Below are 15,974 nucleotides of genomic sequence, written 5' to 3' on the forward strand. Positions count from 1 at the left end.
AAACAGTAAGAGAATACGGACTGGGGAAAAGAAATGAAAGAAGAAACCATCTAGTAGAATTCTGCAAATAGCATAATTTAAAAATTCACAATACTTGATTTGAGAATCATTTAAGAAGGCTGTATACATGGCAAAAAACCTGGGGACACTGGATGGTTTCAAAATGATATTACATAATGGTAAAGCATAGATTTTGAAACCACATTTTGAAGTGTAAGGCATTTCCAGGGATAGATGTGGACCCTGACCACAATTTATTGTCAGTAAAATTCTTCTGCATATGTGACCACATTACCAGCAAGTAAAATTGTCCAACGTTTTCGCCACTGTTGCAAATAGTCTTCCTCAGGGCATTGGGCTGACTGCTGAATGAGGAAAACCAATTCTTATATACCGTACTAGAGGAAGAAGCTGTTTTCATAGTCTGATAGGCTATTGATTATGGAGGGATTTTAGACATCCTTTATTGGCGTTTGCTTTATTTCTTGCCATTTTTGCAAACAGGCGAATGGTATATGCGTGATAGTTGTGATGTAGCACTGTTTACTTGCTGCATGATGCTGAGTACACTGTTACCTACTGATGTCTGGGTCTCCCATGTGCCTGTGTGGGTTGCTTTGCAAACACTGTTGTCCAATAGTGCTGTTACTACTAGCAGCAAAGATACTACGTCTATACCTGTCTTCTCTATTCATGTTGCGTGGTCACTAATGCATTTCTATAGCATCTCTGATCTTCCTTTTCCAGGTAAGCAGTATGTAAACATCTTAAAATATTATCAGCTCGTCACACACATCCTGGCGTTCCGCCACTATCGGTGACTGTGCTGTCTCAGACGAATGTATCTTTCATGCTCAGGTATCCATTGCTAATCGGCTCTCCATGTCCTAAATACACTAGACTACATTCACAGCCAATTTCATAGACTCTAGAAGTGTGCAGCTTGTCGACTGCACCTTTCTTTGAACCAAGGACATCTTATTTTATTGCTGCTTCAGAAAACTGGATTACTACCTACTTGACAGAGAATTTTGCCCACTCATTCAGTGACATATGGTAACTAGGCGATATTTTGTTGTTCTTTCTGTTCTTCACTATTACCTTCATCCTTTGTCCCCATAGTGTTATCTATCATCTCCATCCCATAATCATTGTCTCCAAATGATGTACCTGACATTTCGTAGTTCTGCCTCAAATGCTAATCGCCAATCCCATGGGCCCTCTTGGTTGAAGTAGGCAGGGCAAATTTCTTCTGCGTAGGGTGATGGTGGGAGGTGGTGTGTAGGTACCTGTCCATGCTAGTCTATTTTCTATACGCTCATTGGTCTAGTTTACCACCAGGCTTTCAGTAAACGTAGATGCTGAAGAAACGCAGCATCCCATTCTATTCTATCTCCATAGTAAATTAGATGTTGCTGTGCTGTTCACTGAGGTGCTGGCGAAAACTACGTAGTTCCACTTCTCCATGCGGCCAGATGACAAAGGTATTATCAGTGTACTGGAACCAGAACTCAGGTCATATAATTTATCATTCATGGACTTACGTTAATAGTTACAACTGCAAAAAAAGTAGGAAATTAGGGAGGCGGGACATGGGTAAGCTGAAAGACCAAGAGCTTATTGAGACTATCCGAGTAAACATTACATAAATTTTGACAAAAACAGGTGTAGGGAATACAATAGAAGATGAATTGGTTGCATTGAGAGATGAAACAGTGAAGGCAGCAGAGGATCAAATAGATGAAAGACAAAGTTTCGAAAAAATCCTTGTATAAAACAGGATGAATCAAATTCAGTTGGAATGAGAAAATGTAAAAATGAAGCAGGTGACTTCCAAAAATGAGACTGCCAGAAAGTGAAAAACGGCTAAAAATGGCTAAGCATGGAGGTCTAGAGGACAAACACAAGGCTGAAGCAGCACATTTAACTAGTGGAAGGATAGATACTGACTACAGGAAGATTAAAGAGACCTTTGGAGAAAAGAGAATCAACTGTATGACTGTCTAGAGTTCAGACGGCAATCCAGTATTAATCAAATAATAGAAAGCAAGAATATGGAAGAAATATACAGAGGGTCTATACAACTAATGTTAAAGAAAGGAAACAAGAAGTAGACGAAGACAAGATGTGACATACAATACTGCAAGAAGAATTTGACGTAGCACTAGAAAGGTCTAAGTCGAAACAAAGCCCCTGCAATAGACAACACTCCCTCAGAATTATTGAGATCTTTGAGAGAACCAGTCATGGCAGAACTATTGCACTGGTGTGCATATACGAGATGTAAAATATTCAGACTTAAGGGAAAAAGTAATTATTTCAATCCCAAAGAAAGCAATTGCTGGTAAGTGCGAATGTAACTGGCATATCAGTTTAATCAATCATGACTGCAAAATACTTACATGAATTGTTTACAGAAGACTGGAAAAAACTTGTAGCAGTCAACCTTGGGGGATACCAGTTTGGGTTCCGGAGAAATATAAAAATACTCAAGGCAATACTGACCCTATGTTTAAGACAGGTTAAAGAAAGGTACACCTGCATTTTTAACTTTTGTAGACTTAGCGAAAGGTCTCTGCAGTGTTGACCAGGATACACACTCTGAAATTCTGAAGGTAGGGGGATAAAACGCAGTGAGCAAACAATTATCCACAGCTTGAACATAAACCAGACTGCAGTGATACAAGTCTGAGAACATGAAAGGGAAGCATCAGTTGAGAAGGGAGTGAGACAGTGAAGGGCAAGCTGGAACCTCCTACATGCTCTTATTGTCATTTTTACTCGTTTTCAACTTTTCATTCAAATCTCTATAAAGTACTTCATAGAATGTAGGTATATGTATTTATTGAAACTTTAACTGAATTTCACCTCACTTAAATTCATTACTCACATTTTTCTTTTCAACGCACCGAGTTTGTTAGTGAAATTAGTTTTGCTGAAAACAGTGTTAACTGGAAATTATTAACAACTGAAAGCTTTACTACACTACAAGATATGGATCTTTGACTGAACTAATCAGTAGAGTTGGGCACACTGACATCACTTATTAGAAAGACTGGCATCCTGACCTTAGAGTAATGTATTTCATTTCTATGTAACTAATTAACTTGAGAAATAGCTTTAATTGCAGTTTGAATACATCAAAAATTACTTTTGCTATTTGTACCATTATGCCTGTTAGATTCCCACTTTTACAGCTGTATTTTTGTTGCCCTAATTTTTACAAACTAAATGACAGACTTCATTAAAAATTATACCATTAATTAAGAATTTGCATAAATTTGCATCAGTGATTGTAAATTTAAACTGGCACCTGTGCTTATAAATGTGTTATTTCCAATGTGGAAGTGTAAAATGGTTTCATAATCTTTCACATTTTTTTAAAAAAACTACTACATATTTTGTAAACCAAGTGATTGTAGCAAAATATAGTCCATCTGAATTATCAAAACCTAACCTTGCCATTTTTATATGACCAACCTCTATCCCACAACAATCAGTCAAGTCTTGGAAATCTCATAGGCAACATTTATGCGTAAGTTTGGGAACTCAAAGCTTATCAGTGTTATGACGAAGTATGCACCCACTTAGTATATGAGCAACACATTGTTCAGGCTTTACGAAAATGTATTCATTTGCTATATCTGTGTAAATCCATCGTCAGTTTGCCTGCATTCAGTACAACCGCATGACTCTAGGAGGTTGAGAACTTCAACTTTTCCAAGTGTCAATCAAATTCTATTTGATGTCTATGTGTGTATAATTTGGGACTCTTATTGTGTACTGTGTTGTAGGAATCACTTAGTTATCACTTGTTAAGAAATGTGGTGTATTTATTGATTAACTACACCGAGGGTGCCCATATAATACACTCCTGGAAATTGAAATAAGAACACTGTGAATTCATTGTCCCAGGAAGGGGAAACTTTATTGACACATTCCTGGGGTTAGATACATCACATGATCACACTGACAGAACCACAGGCACATAGACACAGGCAACAGAGCATGCACAATGTCGGCACTAGTACAGTGTATATCCACCTTTCGCACCAATGCAGGCTGCTATTCTCCCATGGAGACGATCGTAGAGATGCTGGATGTAGTCCTGTGGAACGGCTTGCCATGCCATTTCCACCTGGCGCCTCAGTTGGACCAGCGATCGTGCTGGACGTGCAGACCGCGTGAGACGCCACTTCATCCAGTCCCAAACATGCTCAATGGGGGACAGATCCGGAGATCTTGCTGGCCAGGGTAGTTGACTTACACCTTCTAGAGCACGTTGGGTGGCACGGGATACATGCGGACGTGCATTGTCCTGTTGGAACAGCAAGTTCCCTTGCCGGTCTAGGAATGGTAGAACGATGGGTTCGATGACGGTTTGGATGTACCGTGCACTATTCAGTGTCTCCTCGACGATCACCAGTGGTGTACGGCCAGTGTAGGAGATCGCTCCCCACACCATGATGCCGGGTGTTGGCCCTGTGTGCCTCGGTCGTATGCAGTCCTGATTGTGGCGCTCACCTGCACGGCGCCAAACACGCATACGACCATCATTGGCACCAAGGCAGAAGCGACTCTCATCGCTGAAGACGACACGTCTCCATTCGTCCCTCCATTCACGCCTGTCGCGACACCACTGGAGGTGGGCTGCACGATGTTGGGGCGTGAGCGGAAGACGGCCTAACGGTGTGCGGGACCGTAGCCCAGCTTCATGGAGACGGTTGCGAATGGTCCTCGCCGATACCCCAGGAGCAACAGTGTCCCTAATTTGCTGGGAAGTGGCGGTGCGGTCCCCTACGGCACTGCGTAGGATCCTACGGTCTTGGCGTGCATCCGTGCGTCCGTGCGTCCCTGCGGTCCGGTCCCAGGTCGACGGGCACGTGCACCTTCCGCCGACCACTGGCGACAACATCGATGTACTGTGGAGACCTCACGCCCCACGTGTTGAGCAATTCGGCGGTACGTCCACCCGGCCTCCCGCATGCCCACTATACGCCCTCGCTCAAAGTCCGTCAACTGCACATACGGTTCACGTCCACGCTGTCGCGGCATGCTACCAGTGTTAAAGACTGCGATGGAGCTCCGTATGCCACGGCAAACTGGCTGACACTGACGGCGGCGGTGCACAAATGCTGTGCAGCTAGCGCCATTCGACGGCCAACACCGCGGTTCCTGGTGTGTCCGCTGTGCCGTGCGTGTGATCATTGCTTGTACAGCCCTCTCGCAGTGTCCGGAGCAAGTATGGTGGGTCTGACACACCGGTGTCAATGTGTTCTTTTTTCCATTTCCAGGAGTGTAGTTTGTAGGTGGGAGGGGCCAAGACCTGGGGGTATGGAGCATTTTTAATATTTTGGAAGACACATGGCAACTTTTAAGTAGCTTAAATAGTTTCAGTTTCAGTCCTGTTATAAACTTGAAAGAAAAACCTCTGATTACACATTTTTTCTTTCATCTGAGAGCTGGAGATGGCTGCGGTCCCCATTTGCCCCTTAAGCACGGGCGTCCTTAAACTAAACTGACGTCACTAATATCTTAACATTCATTGCGCCTGAATTCAACTGGGACCCTGTAATGTGAATATTCTGTCACTGCCATCCAGGTAATCAGCACAGTGTGAGTACCTACTTGTGAAAGTCAATTTTTCTGATTACTGGAACCGGTCATCATATTCTGTCTCTTGGTAATTAATGTGGGAAAATTCGCATTATTTGAAGAATTGCCCAGTGCAAATTATTGAAGTATTTCCTGTAGTACGAGTTCTTCAGCAATTCAACAAACTACATTCAAACATATTCCAGGTGCTGAAGAAGATTCTGCAGGTAGGCAATCTCCTAACAGATTTGTAGTTATCCCTGATGTTATTCAACCTGTACACAGAGCAAGCAGTAAAGAAAAGTAGAAACTGATTTGCCAATGACATCGTTATTCTGCCACAGACAGTGAAGGACTTGAAAGAGCAGTTGAACAGAACAGATAGTGTGCTGGAAAAAGATTCATTGAAAGTAGGAGGAGGTTAACAGAAAGTAGCTGAATTAGATCAGGTGATGCTGACACAATTAGATTAGAAATTGAGGTATTTACCTGGAGTATAACCGTGTACAGAAGTGAAAACTGGACAAAAAGCAGTTGAGACAAGAAGAGAACAGAAGCTTTTGAACTGAGGTGCTACAAGAGAATTCTGAATATTAGATGGGTATATCACATATGTAATGAAGAGGTACTGAAGCAAATTCAGAAGAAAAATTTGTGGCACAATTTGAGTAAAAGAAGGAATCGGTTGATAAGACACTGTCTCAGGCATCCAGGAATTGTCAGTTAGGTATTAGAGGGAAGTGGTGGTGGTAGGGTACAAATTATACAGGGAGACCAAAGGATGCACAGTATGCAGGTTGAAATGAATGTAAGATGCAGTAGTTATTCAAAGATTAAGAAGCTTGCACTGGATAGACAAGCACAGAGAGCTGCATCACATCTATCCTTAAACTGCAGCCCACAACAGCCTTCTTATCTTGATATACCAGATAACCTTGTTATAAAAGCTGGTTATTGTGTCAGGACAGTATTACCCACTACCTTTAATTCGTTTACTTATTTACTGGTAAAGTTACCCTCCGAAGATCCTTTTTCCATACAAAACAATTATTTATGTATTTACTACAAATTAAATATAGCATTAAATACTATTTAATGTAAATTACATTAGTGACATGTCTACTTTAATTTTCTACTGGATGGATGCCATAAATGGTAACAATGTATATAAAGAAAGACTCACTCTGCCATCTTCTGTCCGAACTTTCAGAACACTGCTCTTGTAGTCTTCTGTTACTTCTGCTTCCTCCCATACTTTTTCTGGGTGCTGAATCCACACCTGTGCTCCCTGTAACATGCATTGTAACAACAATTAAAAGAACTGCAGTTTCACATGGATAGTAATATAGACAAGTGTGATAACAGGAACTGCAACAGCTATACAACATCAGTATTTTCATACATCTCTTGAGGACAAGTTTAAGTTAGATGAAACCTTTCACAAAAGGAGAGATTAATGCTAGGAAAATCATTCTGATAACTGGCAAGGTTTATTACAATTTAATAGCTGTCATATGGCAGTGACCAGAGCCCCGTAATTTAACCCTGCCAGTGGCTTTGTGGTTACTTTATAAACACATTTACATAGAACTCAGTAATACACAGTTAAGCCCTGTGAATTCTTTTATCTTGTGCACTTCAGAAACTATTGCAGCAAAATCAGAGTTTCAACAGAAATGCAATTTCAGTTAACCTCACTATCACATCTTTACCGGTATTATCAATGTGTCGTCACATTCATCTGCAGCTATCACTGAACTTTATATGTTTGGCTCCCTGCAAAACTGAATTGTGAGGTCTTTTGTTACTAACAGAGTTACTCAAATAACACTGAGATGTGTGACCAACAAAGCCCTAATATTTAATTTTCATCTCCATTAGTTTAGGATGATAAAAATTATCACATTTAGGTAAAATAATACTATTACAGTACAGTACCAGATTTTGGCTCATTTGCGTTGGTGTTACTTCATCGATTACCTCTACTGCGTTAATCCAGAAATATTTCAACTTCTGACAGCGTGTTTATTTGCACCATTTAATTTATATATACCTGGTAGAGCATGTTATCACAAATCACCTCCATAACAGCTTGGCCCACACCGTCTCTAAACTTTGGAATTGAAATTTTTCGTAAGCAGTGGGCACAATTTCCATCACCAAAGACACCTTTGACCCCAGTTGACAGGGTAAAGAAGATGAAACAAGCAAAACATGATGGCCACTACGACAAGCACAGCTCTTATTCCGCCCTTGTTACAAGTTCTTGGTAACAAACTAGTGACTAGCACCAGTTGTGGCCACTCACGTCACCATAGGTGCTACAGTACTTTTCTATGTAAAACAGAAAACTCTTTTCCAAAAAGGAAGAGAGTCTGTTGCACAAGTCTTTCGCAGGACTTTTTGTTTTGGAATTATTATTGCTGCGCCAGTTTCGTGGAGTGATGCGTACAAGAAAAACTGTGCTTGCAGTGAAGATTTATCCCCAAGTTACCTCATGTAGAAAAACCTGTTTTGATATCTCCAGTGGTTCCAGAAATATCTGAAGTTAACATCTTGCACGATTCCCCATTACATGTGAACGGTCTGCTCATTATTCGACATGACATACCTTAACAAGAATGACCATACTGATTGAAGAAACAGCGAATGGTTTCTTACGTGAAACTTTACCCACAGTGGATCGGAGTCACTGCCAACAACAAAAATTCTAGACGTCTCCCGGTTTAATCCCTTAGCATTTGTATCAACGTAACACCTTTCCGCATACAGTCATATTCCCAGCACTCCTCGTAACTGAAATGCTGGAAACAATAAAGTGGGCAACAACAAATGAAAGTTCTCAAAGTGATTCAAACGCAAGCATTCCAAGCGCCAAAGGTGGAGAGCTGAACGCACAGGATTAAGATGGGTTATCAGATTTCTGCAACGGAAATCGGCTTTCTACCAAGCGTCTTTTGACAAAACCAGATAGATTTACAGAACTGTTCCGATGGTAGGAAATGACTAACATGAGATGAATAGTACAGCTTTAAAATGCAGCTTTTTTTCCGAAGAGCGTTTTTTTTTCCTACGAACTATGCGAGCCACCAATCTTCAACGTTTTTAAACATAGAATATGACTAGTTTCCCATGGGAGGGAGGTGGGGGTGGCCGCAAGATTCAAACAATACCTTCTCTTTTTAGCTTTGTTTAGTTTACAAAGTGTCGTGTCCCAAGAAACAAATTTGACAGGAACTACACAAAGCTACTGCCGCTTAACGGTTTGAAAGTTTCCAGCTTTTTTTGTATAGGTTATAACTTAACGTAAAGCACATCATCTTATGTTATTAGTTTGAATGTGGGTGGAAGAAACCTTTCGAAACAACCATCAAACTCTGGATAAAACTAACTCTTGACAGCGTAAGACTGAACAAAGATGGTCCTTGTCTTCCTGATTTGACACACTGTGCAGCCGTGACAACTTGAATGCATAAAGGCGCGTTGACACTGAGTTCACAACATAGTTCGCAACATTGTTCGTGGCTAGTAATGGACAAACGATGTTGCCAACATGTTCGCAACACAAAATTAGTGTTCCATTGCTGTGTCGGTAGAGATCAAAGAAACATTGTTCGTGCCCAGCTACCACTAAATTCCGCTACGCAGCGTTAGTGTTCGTTTGCTCTGAGTGTTTTGGTGTTTGTTTTGCTGGAGTGTAGTGATGCGTTTACTTTATGTCCCTTCAATTTTATTTGAAATAGCGAGTGGTCACGATACAAAATTTTCCAGCTGATGTCGCTCTATGAGGCAGAGGAGTGCCTGTGGAATGTACGTTGCGCAGGTTACAAAAATACTAAAATCAAACATGATTCATTACAAAAGGTTGCTGCGGCGCTTGGCACCAGCAGCAGTGACGTGGACAAAAAAAATTAAATCTCTCTTGTCTCAGTACCGACGAGAGAAACGAAAAATAGAGGAAAGTAAAAAATGTGGATGTGGTACTAACACACTTTACGAAACGAAGTGGTTTGGATTTAAATATCTACGTTTCATGGATGATATGGAACTATTTGAGATATGGCTGGCTTTGATAGGAGTCTCCTGATGCCAGAAAACGAAGAGTAACAGCAAGTCTTTGGTTCACAGAGAGTGCTTTTCTGAAATTTGTGACTTTCTTTGAAACAACTGGTCCTATAATATTCAACAACATTTCAAAATCTGACGGTGACATCCTACTGAAGTTGCGAAAGCCAGAACCGTCTTCCAAATTCAGCTCACAAAGCATGTCATTCCCGCCACGTCTTCTATTGTATGTTTTGGTCCACCGACGACGACTACATCGTTTTCTTCGTCTGTTTATTTTGTTAAGTATTATTAATGCATCATCAAATGTCATTAACTCTTCCTCTTCACTTGACATAGCGTCTCTCTTGATGTGAATACACAAAGTAACCTATCAGTTCACCGCAACAGTCTATGCGAATACGTAGAAATGTTGGTCGCTAGTGTAAACGGGAATGCGAACAACGAACAATGTTGCTAACATGTTGAGGGAACAAGTTGCACACAATGTTCCGAACAAAAACATGTTCTGAGCTCAATGTATACTCGCCTTAACCCGTACCTGGAGGGATGCGTGATGCTTTGGGTTGCGTCCCAAAGTTCGTCAGAAGATCCCAACACCTTTTCGACACTTCTATTTCACGATTTTTTCCTCTCTTCTAGCCCATAAAATGACGAGTCTTCTGTATTCGGGTCCACAGATGAAGTGTTGGCGATTACACTCACAGTATAGCATGACAGTGTTCTGCATGCTATTACAATAGCTCTACCTTGTGAAACTTACGTTTTGGTTTCGTTTTGCTCTAGGGCCCAAAAAAACTGGGGTCATACGCGCCCAAGCCAAAACTATAGAACACCAAGACAGAGAGGAGTTGAAAAACGACTATACGTCAGTCCCAACTGAGATAATAGCAAGACCGCTAAAAACAGGCACGTGAAAAAAGGGCTAAAAGAGACAACATACAGAAACGGAGGTCCGAAACTAAAAATTAAGTGGCCTTTCCCATATTGCTTTGACGGATAGAAAGAAAACGCGGTCGACAGCCCGAGCGTCATTTGCTAAAACGACAGAGAAATCAGACGGCAAACCCAAGCGGTAACGTAAACGGTTAAAAATGGGCATCCATTAGGAAGTGGCGGACAGTTAAAACTTGGGCGGAATGTGTACAAGGTGGTGGGGTAGTGCCACTTATCAAATGACGATGGTTAGAAAGGCAGTGCCCAATACGCAGACTAGTTAAAATGACCTCCTCCCGGCGGGAGAGCCGAGGAGAGGTCGTACAAGCCGCTGGGAGAGGCTTAATAAGCCGGAGCTTATTCCCGTGAAGGGAGGACCATTGTCGATGCCAAAGGGACACCACCTCCTGACAGACGGCAACACAGTGAACATCGGGGGGAATATAGGAACTCGCGGGCTGAGGTATGAGGACTGCAGCCTTGGTAGCAGCGTTAGCAGCCTCGTTTCCTGGCAGACTGACATGGCAAACCCGAGGAGATCGCCAACTGATTTCCTTTTGTTTGTGAGTCACAGTGTGCAGGAAAAATTTTTCACACTTTTTTCTTCAAAATATTCTGGAGAATGTCTTGGACAGTTTAGAGATGTTCAGTTCGTTGCTCTATTACTAACTGTGTGACCACAATGTTGCACGCCCACTCAGTTAACACTGCCTCGTCACTACTGACTGCTCGAATGTGCATCTGTTGCTCACGGTTGTTAGTTCAAGCTGCCACCATAACTACACATATTAATTTTTTCAAAAAACATTTCATTCCTAAACTCTTATAGCGCCCTGAAAGGTCAGACATAGTGATAAAACGTCTGCAGTTTTGTTTACTTCGTCTCAAAAAGCATAAAATTGTTTACACGGTTTCATTGAAAATGAAGGAAACAGTAAAGGAACAATTTTGAAAAAAAAAAAAAAGTGTAATTGAGTCATTCTCTAGAACGAGTTAACTGAAATCCAAATCAGTGAGTAATTCTTACATGTTACATTACCAGATCATATTTCTGAAACCATAATATTTCGTTATATTTGACTGAAATTTAGTCCATGTACGAGAATTTGAAATGAATAAAAATACTATTTAAAATGTCTGATGATTAGCCGAGCGGTCTGAGCCGCTGCAGTCCTGGACTGTGCGGCTGGTCCCGGCGGAGGTTCGAGTCCTCCTTCTGGCATGGGTGTGTGTGAGTTTGTCCTTAGCATAATTTAGGTTAAGTAGTGTGTAAGCTTAGGGACATTTGAACATCCTTATCTCGACCTCAATATGTTTGTAGTAAGGTTTGGTCCAGAGAAGGCCGTAATTATTATAGTGACTATCACTGTTTTATTTTGAAGTGTTCACAGACGGGATGACGACAGCTGAAAATCAGTGCCAGACGGGGATTCCGCATTACGCGAGCGGTCGCCTTAACCACTTAGGCTACCCAAGCACGTCTCCCGTCCGCCTCAAACCTCCATATTCCGCACACTACAGAATTGTGCCCTGCTGTATTCCCGCGAGAGTTCGGACATTGTGCATCTGCACCGAAAGATCGATACGCCGTCAGGAGCACATTTTATATATGAGGTTTGGAACTTTAATAGTAGCAACTATTTATTTACAGTTATGTGTTTCAAAGTTTTTACTGAGATTCAAAGTAGTCACCAGCCCATTGCCAGCGATGTGGAAGTCGTAGCACATACTTATCACTGCTAGTTGTGTTTACAGTTCGAGCGTCGAGGTCTATTGCCCGACGAATTTGTAGCAGTTCTGAAGCGAATGCCGTGAATTGTTTCCTTCAGTTTAGAAATCGAGTTGAACTTACGAGGGCTTACGTCAAGGGAGTGCAGTAAGTGGTAAAGCGGTATTAGCACTTATCAGCCCCATCAGTCAAACAGATCAGTAATAGCTTGCACTGTAAGTGCTTCAGCACTTTCCTGAAAAATGGTCAGGTTCTGTAGAAAGTGTCATCACTTGTGTCTCTAAGCTGGTCATAGGTTGTGTTCCAAAAATAAACAGCACAGAGACAGAAGTGTTGACAATTTCTGCTGAACCTGACCACCATTTTGCAGGACAATGCCCAAGCACGTACAGTGCAAGCTGTTACAGATTTGTTTGACTGATGGGGCTGCTAAGTGCTATACCACCTACTGCACTCCCCTGACTTAAGCCCTCGTGAGTTCAACTCGATTTCTAAACTGAAGGGAACACTTCACGGCATTCGCTTCAGAACTGCTACAAATGCGTCGGGCAATAGACCGCGCTGCTCGAACTGTCAACACAACTTAATGCAGGGGACTACTTTGAAGCTCAGTAAAACTTTAAAACACGTATCTATTTTGTACGAGCTGTAAATAAATAGTTGCCACTGTTATAAGAAACAATCATGTTGAACAAAGTCGCTGTGTTCCCTCATGAGATCCGTTTAGCACATATAGGGCGATGGCGTTTTCGATTAGTGAACAAAATTCGAGCTTAGAGAACATCGGCGAAGTCCGGTTTAGTTAATAGGCTGCATACTAAATCGTGAGAAATTTTCAAATGCTATGGTCTCTTTGGGCGCAATGAAGTTTTCTAGAACGTTTACAGTAGATAAAAACAACCTAGTAGATACGGTTTGCAGCTCGATGAGGCTCTTTGAGGTCAAAGCTGTTGTATGCTACGAAGCTGCATCACCAAACACCGTAGCCAAATGGTGGAAGACCTGCAAGTAGTGAAACAACTGGCTGTCGACACGATCACTGGAAACAGTCACAACGGGAAAATATCTAGAATTATGCGTTCGAAACGACTTACGGTAGAGCGATCACGTGAAACTAAATGTAGGAAGTGAGGATGCTGGACTGGTTGAATTCTAGCGTACAAAAATGGATACGTTCTTTGTCGCGGCTTTGTTTCGTCAACGCGAAAGTGTCACTGACGAGTTCGTCCAACTCGAGTGGAAGAAGTTACAAAATGTGAGGTTTACTTTTTAACTGGGATAACGTAGTGACAACGAAAACGTTTTGCTTCGCCCGTCACTTCTTTCATGAAATGGCTACAACCATGTAAGCTGCCATTTCTCTGATACTGCCAGAAGCCTACTGACAGACATTCCCGCGAAATGAATGAGAGGAGAAAAGAAGAAAATAGTTGGGCTGCTATACTTACTCTCCAATACACACTGTCAGGTGGTTTGTGAAACATTTAGATTCGTTATCCTCACGAGGCTCACGGCATTCACTTCCAATCCATCAAGGTTAAATCCTTGACAAGATTGGAAATAGAACCCAGGCCGTACACACGGTCAGATACGGCAACCTCTTGAGCAAGTCTCGTGGAAGAAAACCGACACGGTTAGCATGGACTGAAACTGAACAGATTGCTACAAACTGAGGCCGCCTTCACACGGACCCACTGAGAAGCGGTTCTCAGGGGCGCTTCCGCTGGCAAAGCAGTGATTTATGGACGCCTTCGGACGTGCAGCACCATTGTGCTGCTGTGCTGCTCAATGGAGGACTACCCCCTCCGTAGCGCAGAAGCGCCGCTGGTAGAACATTGCTTCCAATAGCGGCCTCCACATGACGTCACTCTGTGGTGCTGCTGACCGGCCAAACAGCAGGCAGCGCCATATGTGAACAGTCGGCTCGTGATGTTTAAGGATTGCTGCACACTGTTACATGGTAGTACGGTCGTGTAATTGTTGCTGTTGGCCAGAGGTAGAAAAAAATGGTTCAAATGACTCTGAGCACTATGGGACTTAACTTCCGAGGTCATCATTCCCCTAGAACTTAGAACTACTTAAACCTAACTAACCTAAGGACATCACACACATCCATGCCCGAGGCAGGATTCCAACCTGCGACCGTAACGGTCCTGCAGTTCCAGACTGTAGCGCCTAGAACCGCACGGCCATCCCGGCCGGCCTAGAGATAGAAGTCAATACAGAAGATATCATCTGTGAAGCTAAAAATCATCCATCGACATACAACATGGGGTGCGAGGAATATTCAGATTAACTATAGAAAATTAAATTTGTTGCCTAAAGAGAGAAACTTTCTTCGGAGAAGACGACAATCGGCGACCGTCACTCACATTTCTACCCACTTGTTTCTGGGATGTCTGTTAACACGTCATGTCACACCGAAGTACTCAGAGTGTCTTCCAATCGCCGGCCGGAGTGGCCGAGCGGTTCTAGGCGCTACAGTCTGGAACCGCGCGACCGTTACGGTCGCAGGTTCGAATCCTGCCTCGGGCATGGATGTATGTGATGTCCTTAGGTTAGTTAGGTTTAAGTAGTTCTAAGTTCTAGGGGACTGATGACCTCAGATGTTAAGTCCCATAGTGCTCAGAGGAATTTTTGTCTTCAGATCTGTATCTGTGTCAGTCTCGAACAAAACTGTGCAACACGCAAAAAGTTATTAAAATATCTTCGGCAAATTATGGAGATGCATTCGAAGGCCGACCAAAAATTCTGCACTCTTCAGCAAGAATTCCAAAAACACATTCATCATCATCATCATCATCATCATCTAGCCCTACATACTCTGCATCCGGAAACTCTGAAAAGAAACTGTCTCCGTATTAACGCAGCAAGATAGACGACATACCAAAACCTTAATCAGCAACGATTACAAGAGGAAAGTAATCACGACCTTCATACAACTGCCTGCTTTGCGGAAATTTTGTTTATTGTCAGTTCTTGGACACAGATCAGTCTGGAGATTCTCTATTTGCTCTAACGTCCCAGGATTTACTTTTAAACTGTCTCTTTTTGATTTTTTTATTTAGTAAGAGAAGTTAAAGAGGCACACTGCGCATCAGACTCCGTGACTAAACGGAAACAAAGCGGCGCGGCACATCAAAGCGGCGACAAACGCGCCGCTTTTCTTTCCAGTAGCGCCGCGCCGCACAGGGACGTTTGAGGCCTTGGGCCCCTGCAGAGAAGCGTTTCTCAGCGGTTCCGTGTGAAGGCGGGCTTAGTAAGATGTGGCTCGCAGCCCTTGTCAAAACTGTTATGTGAAAAGCGAAAATAAAAAGCAAAGCCGTTATCATTCCGAACATTCATTTGGACCCTACAGTGTTTTACTAGGCATGGTCCGACTAGAGGTTGTGCGCTCTTTCTTTCCTCTGGCCACTAAGGCTGTAGCGGGGCGTGCAGTTAAACTTAAAATGCCAGGTTACTTTGTGATGCGGCTTCTAAGCATACACGTTATTTATCGACATAACGAACCACAGTAAACTTTCACTGAAGTCTAAAATTTGACGATGCACATTGCATTCAACTCAAAGGAACTCTGTTGAGAATAGGATTTCAGTTGCTAGTACGCTTATTCTCTTTAATTTAAACGCGGCAGTAATTATCTTTCCTT

The 15,974-nt window shown here is 42.4% G+C and overlaps 1 protein-coding gene across 1 annotated transcript in view; it reads right to left on the reverse strand.

Annotated features, from left to right (window-relative positions):
* Window positions 1–15,974, reverse strand: part of LOC124555114 (unconventional myosin-Va) — a 345,650-nt gene that overhangs the window by 132,754 nt on the left and 196,922 nt on the right. The window contains exon 2 of the mRNA XM_047128917.1: window positions 6,779–6,883. Within this exon, the coding sequence (XP_046984873.1) occupies window positions 6,779–6,883 (105 nt within the window). The remainder of the gene's footprint in view (window positions 1–6,778; window positions 6,884–15,974) is intronic.

The sequence above is a fragment of the Schistocerca americana genome, chromosome X (assembly GCF_021461395.2).
Source record: "Schistocerca americana isolate TAMUIC-IGC-003095 chromosome X, iqSchAmer2.1, whole genome shotgun sequence".
NCBI classification, from domain to species: Eukaryota; Metazoa; Arthropoda; class Insecta; order Orthoptera; family Acrididae; genus Schistocerca; species Schistocerca americana.